Source organism: Cherax quadricarinatus, chromosome 57 (assembly GCF_038502225.1).
Source record: "Cherax quadricarinatus isolate ZL_2023a chromosome 57, ASM3850222v1, whole genome shotgun sequence".
Lineage (NCBI taxonomy): Eukaryota > Metazoa > Arthropoda > Malacostraca > Decapoda > Parastacidae > Cherax > Cherax quadricarinatus.
Window position 1 is genome coordinate 20,880,558 of NC_091348.1, and position 8,739 is coordinate 20,889,296.

Consider the following 8,739-nt stretch of genomic DNA (forward strand, 5'->3'; position numbering starts at 1 on the left):
TCGTTGCAACGGTCGAGTTTATCGATCAATCATGCAGTCTTCTCCCCTCATTGCATCCATAGCCTCGTCGCCAGCTTCACGTCACACGTCTGTATTAACCAGTCATGGGTCTATATTTCATCATATCATGCATCTAGAGCAAGAATTTTGCTTATGTTAGTGTTTTACACTGATCTTTGTTGCCTGTGTGAACCCTGGGGAAAAAAAGCCTTTGGCCCAGTGTCTTTGAGTACAATGGTCAGGAGGACGAACAAGCGATACAAATGTACTCATCTCTCCCGATTAAAAAAATGGAATGAACATTACAAAATAGCGTCTATTGTTTCATTCTTCTGTTTTTTGACATTTTTAGAGGGCTGCCCTGTGTAATAGATCTCCAAAATTTGAGTTAAACTTGACAGCAGCGCTGTCCGAGACACCTAACACTTGACAGCCTATAAGGAACAAGTGACGCTGAAACACATCCATAATGGTACACACGATCGAGCTGACACTGCCGATAGCTAAGGAATTTTCTCGGAAGTATGACAAGGCCTCCTGGTGGTAACAGAGTGGGCGGGGGAAGACGGTGGGCGGGTGGGCTGAGGTCGATGGGTGGGTTGATGGAGGGAGGTGGGTGTTTTAGTAGCCTTGCCGTGCGTGGAAGCTGGTTGATTACTGGTTGACTGGGTTGGGCCAGGACCACCTGTAGCGACGAGGGGTTGCATTTCTTTCAATCTAGTGGACCGGCGGGTTGATGGTTCCTGAGGGGAGGTGTCGTGAGGGGTAGATGTAGTGGTAGTGGACTGGTGAATTCTTGTGAGAGGCGAGGGTGGTGGAAGAGTGCTGGTAGAAACACTAAAGAGTGTCGGATAGCACTTCTTGGAGGCGTGGGGAGGGCGCAGCAGGGCAGGACTGCCTGTGTCACTGTAAAGGAGGTCACTCTGATAGTCGGTGGACAGGTCAGAGAGACCATTCATGTCAGACAAGTCGGAGAGCCCTTCATCCACCGAGCCGCAGAGCGTTCGCTGCGGCTCCTCGTATATGTGGCTTGTGGAGAGCTCGTCCCAGCTGCGACTGGCTCGTAGAGGGATCTGTGGCGAGGAGTACAATTTGGTTGCATCGTTGGTGCTGGATACCCCTGCGGAACACTGCTTGAAGCCAGAAACACTCGTGGAACACTGCTTGAAGCTGGAGACACCCGTCGAACACTGCTTGAAGTTGGAGGTACCAGCAGAACACGGCTTGAAGCTGGAGACACCCGCAGAACACGGCTCGTTGTTGGACGCTCCGCCCTCCAGTGAAGTCTTCGTCTGGTCGTCTAGCTGGTAGCAGCTCTCGTGGGTAGCAGCGTACAGCTTGTAGCTCGGGAGAGAACAAGTGAAGACTTCGTTGCTTGGGGAAGGTTTCATGGCGTTTCGTGGAGTGTGCGGAAGAATGTGAGCCCTAGGAAGGTCGTGGTTCTTCTCTAAGCGCAGCTGCAGGTAATCATCCTCCCCGTTCAGGTTGCCTGCTGTCTGAGACGCGGCGAGCGGCCTGGCATGGCTCCACACTAACTGGAAGTCGGAGGTAACGTAATCAAGGCTCTTGTGGTCGCGCTTGACCTTCTGGTAGTTGCTGAAGGATAACGCTGCAATAGTTTGGGCGTGTTCGTTCTTGGGTGTGGCCTGCTGTAGCGTGTACACCCCCAGCGGGTGGATCATCTTGATGGAGGAAGGATGCACCATCTCCACGGTCCTCTTCTGGCAGCAGAAGCATCTGAGGGAGCAGCACAGTGGCTGACTGATGGTGAGGGCAGCGGCCGTTAGCAGCGAGGCTCCCATCAGCACCTCCAGGCCTCGGGTAAGGCTCAGGTGCCACCACCACCACGCCCACACCTCGTCTGCTGGGGGCGTGGGCGCTACAAGCACATAGAGGTTAAGCCCGGCTAAGAGAACCTGAGTTACCGCCCCTGCCAACACTACATGCGCGGGCGGGATAACACTGAGGCAACTCTCCTGACCCATTACGTCTGTCAGTTGACCTAGGTGACCCCTGCTGGCCGGCCACACCGCCCACACGCCACCCACGCCCAGTAACACGCCCCAGGTCACAGCAGCGACTCTTGAGCTCACTATGATGGGCAGTTCTTGTGGTGCTAACATGCCCCCAGTGAAGTGGGTTAGGGGCAGTGAAAGGAGGTGTGTGGCAGTGATGAGTGCCACGGTGAGTGCCAGATAAGGGCGGCGTGGGTGGTGCCACTCACCCACCACCTCCACCACCAGCACCGCCAGCGCAGCCGTCAGCAGTGGCCAGCAGCTGTCCTCTAGTGCCACAAGGACAGCCCCTGGCAGGAGCTGGTTGAGGGTATGAGCCTCGTGGAGGAGGTGGAGTCCTCTGGAGGAGGCTGCCAGGAAGACCAGGAGATGGAGGGTGAAGTAGTGAGGACGAGGTAGAAGGCGGGTGGCACCCACCGCCCGTGCCATGAGGCACAGTGATGCTACACTCATTAATGTACACACAGCCACGGACACGTACATGTGTGTCCACCAGGCCACGCTCACACCAGAGGCGCTCACGGTGTCGTTTCTAATGAACCCATCCTGGCTCGGGTTCACGGTGCCTGAGGTGACGAGAGATCCACTGGCACTGTTCTGGCTGGCACCGTGGCTGCCCATCCCCTCCCCACCCCCCAGGGGTACATCACCCTGGTAAGTGCCCTTCGTAGCCCTGGACAGTCCATATTCGGTGGGCTGTCCGATGCCCTGACTCTCATTACGTTCCTCATTTGCTGGAACAACCCATGATGTTTGCACTAGATTCTTTAACCCCTGATGGGCATTCAGAGGAAGAGAGGTGAGTAGTGGGGTGGTTGTGGTGGGGGCGTGGGTGGTGGGGGCGCCATAGGCCACCCCACGGAAGATAGCAGCGATCTCTCTCTCTCTGGTGGAGGCGCCGGGGCGGGGCAGCACCTCGCCCTCTGCCGCCGACTTCGTCAGGAGTCGTAGCTGGCTCCTGGTGCCGTCGCTAGCTAGACACGACCCCAGGGAGAGCAGCAGCAGAGCCGCATGCACGACCAACATGACCATCGTGCAGCTCACCTTACCAGTCTCACGCACCCTGCAAGACATGGTAAACATGAGTTATTAATCGTGCGCATACACCATCCACTTAACACAAGCATGCGAACTCATTCAGTCACCCATAACGCACTCGTTCACACAGTGATTACAATAGGAGACAGCAAACCATAGGTTACGCAGAAAACCAAAGGTTACGCAGAAAACCATAGGTTACGCAGAAAACCATAGGTTACGCAGAAAACCATAGGTTACACTGTTACGCAGGAAGTGCATGACCAGCTCTCTTGTCTTCAACATACCCACGGGACTACAACCCTTCCCATACTCACGGGACCACAATCCTTCCCATACCCACGCGTCTACAATCCTTCCCATACCCACGCGTCTACAATCCTTCCCATACCCACGCGTCTACAATCCTTCCCATACTCACGGGACTACAATTTTTCCCCATACCCACGGGACTACAATCCTTCCCATACCCACTGGACTATAATCTTTCCCATACCCACGGACTACATTCCTTCACATACCCACGGACTACAACCCTTCACTTACCCTTCACATACCCTTCACATACCCTTCACATACCCTTGCAACTTTGCTGTTTGGTTCCTGAGGGAAAGGATGTTAAGTGATGGGAATTTATGGATCAAATCACGCTCTGTGTGTGTGTGTGTGTGTGTGTGTGTGTGTGTGTATGTGTGTGTGTGTGTGTGTGTGTGTGTGTGTGTGTGTATGTGTGTGTTGTGTGCGTCTTCCTCGGAGTTCCATTATTTCTTTCTCTTCTTATTTCTTCGATTCTCTGAGTTTTCATTTATCACTCTGGGATCTTCCTGTTTTCTGACGTGTGTTCTCTCTGGTAATTATGCCACTGTATGCCTGTGTCTGCCTTGTCTATCTGCCTGTCTTCGCTTGACGGGACGAGGGCGACAGAAGACGATTCTCTCTCTCTCTCTCTCTCTCTCTCGCTCTCAACGGGGTGCTGACTGCAAGAGTTAGAGCCAGCCGGCCCCTGGTTTTGCCTGCCGAAGGTTTTAGCCTGATTGCACTGGCTGAGATCAGGCCACATCAGGCTGGAGGTGCGACGGAGATGTATGCAACTTACTCTCGCAACAACTTACAGGAAATAAAAACATTTTGAGGTAAATCAGAGCTGGAGACTACCCGGGCGTAGGTGACGACCCTGGAGTAGGTGACGACCCTGGAGTAGGTGACGACCCTGGAGTAGGTGATGACCCTGGCGTAGGTGGCGACCCTGTCGTAGGTGACGACCCTGGAGTAGGTGATGACCCTGGAGTAGGTGACGACCCTGGCGTAGGTGACGACCCTGGAGTAGGTGATGACCCTGGCGTAGGTGGCGACCCTGGAGTAGGTGACGACCCTGGAGTAGGTGACGACCCTGTCGTAGGTGACGACCCTGGAGTAGGTGACGACCCTGTCGTAGGTGGCGACCCTGGAGTAGGTGACGACCCTGGCGTAGGTGACGACCCTGGCGTAGGTGACGACCCTGGAGTAGGTAACGACCCTGGAGTAGGTGACGACCTTGGAGTAGGTGACGACCCTGGAGTAGGTGACGACCCTGGAGTAGGTGACGACCCTGGCGTAGGTGACGACCCTGGAGTAGGTAACGACCCTGGAGTAGGTGACGACCTTGGAGTAGGTGACGACCCTGGAGTAGGTGACGACCCTGGAGTAGGTGACGACCCTAGAGTAGGTGACGACCCTGGAGTAGGTGACGACCCTGGCGTAGGTGACGACCCTGGCGTAGGTGACGACCCTGGAGTAGGTGACGACCCTGGAGTAGGTGACGACCCTGGCGTAGGTGACGACCCTGGCGTAGGTGACGACCCTGGAGTAGGTGACGACCCTGGAGTAGGTGACGACCCTGGAGTAGGTGACGACCCTGGCGTAGGTGACGACCCTGGAGTAGGTAACGACCCTGGAGTAGGTGACGACCTTGGAGTAGGTGACGACCCTGGAGTAGGTGACGACCCTGGAGTAGGTGACGACCCTGGAGTAGGTGACGACCCTGGCGTAGGTGACGACCCTGGAGTAGGTGACGACCCTGGAGTAGGTGACGACCCTGGAGTAGGTGACGACCCTGGAGTAGGTGACGACCCTGGAGTAGATGATGACCCTGGAGTAGGTGACGACCCTGGAGTAGGTGACGACCCTGGAGTAGGTGACGACCTTGGAGTAGGTGACGACCCTGGCGTAGGTGACGACCCTGGAGTAGGTGACGACCCTGGAGTAGGTGACTACCCTGGAGTAGGTGACGACCCTGGAGTAGGTGACGACCCTGGCGTAGGTGACGACCCTGGCGTAGGTGCCGACCCTGGAGTAGGCGACGACCCTGGAGTAGGTGACGACCCTGGCGTAGGTGACGACCCTGGAGTAGGTGACGACCTTGGAGTAGGTGACGACCCTGGCGTAGGTGACGACCCTGGAGTAGGTGACGACCCTGGAGTAGGTGACTACCCTGGAGTAGGTGACGACCCTGGAGTAGGTGACGACCCTGGCGTAGGTGACGACCCTGGAGTAGGCGACGACCCTGGAGTAGGCGACGACCCTGGAGTAGGTGACGACCCTGGAGTAGGTGACGACCCTGGAGTAGGTGACGACCCTGGAGTAGATGACGACCCTGGAGTAGGTGACGTCCCTGGAGTAGGTGACGACCCTGGAGTAGGTGACGACCCTGGAGTAGGTGACAACTCAAGTCATCTCCACAGTGTTAACAGGTTCCTTATTTTCCAGCATATAAGGCGCTAGGTTAAATGAAACTCAGAAGACGGTGTTTGCACTCAATTGTAACGTAATGTTAGTAAACAACTGGTGGAGGGTAACCCACAGCCTACCCCTGACCCTGACCTTCAGCATATAAGGCGCAGGATGATTTTCCAATACTTTTGATTGGAGAAAAAAGTGCGTCTTATATGCTGCAAAATACTGTACCTCGGGTCTTCTGACAGTTTGCTTGTGTGTGTGTATGACGGTGTGTGTGTATGACGGTGTGTGTGTATGTGTGTATGACGGTATGTGTGTATGAGGGTGTGTGTATGTGTGTATGACAGTGTGTGTATGTGTGTATGACGGTGTGTGTGTAATACGGTATGTGTGTATGACGGTGTGTGTATGACCTGGCTGTCACCCAGTTAGTGTCAGTCTGATACTGACGTGTTTTCCCACAATGTGAGTGAGCCTGTGTGTGTGTGTGTGTGTGTGTGTGTGTGTGTGTGTGTGTGTGTGTGTGTGTGTGTGTGTGTACTCACCTAATTGAACTCACCTAATTGTGGTTGCAGGGGTCGAGACTCAGCTCCTGGCCCCGCCTCTTCACTGATCGCTACTAGGTCCTCTCTCTATCTGCTTCCTGAGCTGTATCATACCTCTTCTTAAAACTATGTATGGTTCCTGCCTCCACTACTTCACTTGCTAGGCTATTACACTTCCTGAAACTCTATGACTGAAGAAATACTTCCTAACGTCCCTGTGACTCGTCTGAGTCTTCAGCTTCCAGTTGTGACCCCTTGTCCCTGTGTCCCCTCTCTGGAACATCCTATCTCTGTCCACCTTGTCTATTCCCCGCAGTATCTTGTATGTCGTTATCATGTCTCCCCTGACCCTTCTGTCCTCCAGTGTCGTCAGTCCGATTTCCCTCAACCTTTCCTTGTACGACATTCCCCTGAGCTCTGGGACTAGCCTTGTTGCAAACCTCTGTACTTTCTCTAACTTCTTGACGTGCTTGACCAGGTGTGGGTTCCAGAATGGTGCTGCATACTCCAGTATGGGCCTAACATACACAGTGTACAGTGTCTTGAACGATTCCTTATTAAGATATCGGAACGCTATTCTCATGTTTGCCAGGCGCCCGTATGCTGCAGCAGTTATTTGGTTGATGTGTGCCTCCGGTGATGTGCTCGGTGTTATGGTCACCCCAAGGTCTTTCTCCCTGAGTATGGTCTGTAGTCTTTGTCCACATAGCCTATACTCTGTCTGCGGTCTTCTTTGCCCCTCCCCAATCTTCATGACTTTGCATTTGGCTGGATTGAATTCGAGAAGCCAGTTACTGGACCACATGTCCAGCCTGTCCAGGTCTCTTTGCAGTCCTGCCTCATCCTCATCCGATTTAATTCTTCTCATCAACTTCACATCATCTGCGAACAGGGACACTTCAGAGTCTATTCCTTCCATCATGTCGTTCACATATATCAAAAATAGCACTGGTCCTAGAACTGACCCCTGTGGGACCCCGCTCGTCACAGGCGCCCACTGTGATACCTCTTCACGTACCATGACTCGTTGCTGCCTCCCTGTCAGGTATTCCCTGATCCATTGCAGTGCCCTCCCTGTTACATGCGCCTGATCCTCCAGCTTCTGCACTAATCTCTTGTGGGGAACTGTGTCAAAGGCCTTCCTGCAGTCTAGGAAAACGCAATCTACCCACCCCTCTCTCTCGTGTCTTACTTCTGTTACCTTGTCATAAAACTCCAGGAGGTTTGTGATACACGATTTGCCTTCCATGAACCCATGCTGGTTTTCATTTATAATCTTGTTCCTTTCCAGGTGTTCGACGACTCTCCTGATAATCTTCTCCATGACTTTGCACACAATACATGCCAGAGACACAGGTCTGTAGTTTAGTGCCTCGTTTCTGTTTCCTTTCTTAAATATGGGGACAACATTAGCTGTCTTCCATTTCTCAGGTAGTTGCCCAGTTTCAAGGGATGTGTTGAAGATTGTGGTTAGAGGCACGCACAGCATCTCTGCTCCTTCTCTAAGGACCCATGGGGAGATGTTGTCCGGTCCCATCGCCTTTGAGGTGTCAAGGTCACTTAGGAGCTTCTTCACCTCTTCCTCAGTTGTTCGTATGTCATCCAACACTTGTTGGTATATTCCCTCTTGATGTTCCCTTCTGTGCTGTCTTCCCACAGCCCTTCCTGTCTCTACTGTAAAAACTTCCTTAAATCTCCTGTTCAGCTCCTCACATACCTCCTGATCATTTCTTGTGAGTTCTCCACCTTCTGTCCTTAATCTGATCACCTGGTCTTTGACTGTTGTCTTCCTCCTGATGTGGCTATACAACAGTTTTGGGTCAGTCTTGATTCTCGATGCTATGTCATTTTCATACTGTCGCTGGGCCTCCCTCCTTACCTGTGCGTACTCATTCCTGGCTCTGCGACTGATCTCCCTATTTTCGTGTGTTCTCTGCCTTCTGTACTTTTTCCATTCTCTATTGCACTTTGTTTTTGCCTCCTTACACCGTCGGGTAAACCAGGGGCTCGTTCTGGTCTTCCCGTTGTTACTGTTGCCCTTGGGAATAAACCTTTCCACTGCCTCCTTGCATTTTGTTGTTACATATTCCATCATTTCATTTACTGGCTTTCCTGCCAGTTCTCTGTCCCACTGGACCTCCCGCAGGAAGTTCTTCAACCCTATGTATTCCCCTCTTTTATAGTCAGGCTTTTCCCATTCAACTCCTGTTATTCTCTCCACTTGCAGCTCTACTATGTATTCAACGCACAGAACCACGTGATCGCTAGCTCCTAGGGGACTCTCATACTTGATGTCCTCAATGTCTGAGCTGCCCAGGGTGAACACAAGGTCCAATCTTGCTGGTTCATCCTCCCCTCTCACTCTGGTAGTGTCCTTAACATGTTGGTGCATGAGGTTTTCCAGCACCACGTCCAACATCCTGGCT

The 8,739-nt window shown here is 53.1% G+C and overlaps 1 protein-coding gene across 1 annotated transcript; it reads right to left on the bottom strand.

Moving 5' to 3' along the window:
• Positions 1-203: 203 nt before the first annotated feature.
• On the bottom strand, positions 204-3,197 carry LOC138854396 (uncharacterized). Its single transcript, XM_070097404.1, has one exon. The coding sequence runs from the start codon at positions 3,096-3,098 to the stop codon at positions 504-506; it is 2,595 nt and encodes an 864-aa protein (XP_069953505.1). The 5' UTR covers positions 3,099-3,197; the 3' UTR covers positions 204-503.
• Positions 3,198-8,739: the final 5,542 nt, after the last annotated feature.

Bases quoted from the DNA above. Each gene is read 5' to 3' on its own strand.
- LOC138854396 (XM_070097404.1), bottom strand. From the start codon at position 3,098: ATGTTTACCATGTCTTGCAGGGTGCGTGAGACTGGTAAGGTGAGCTGC.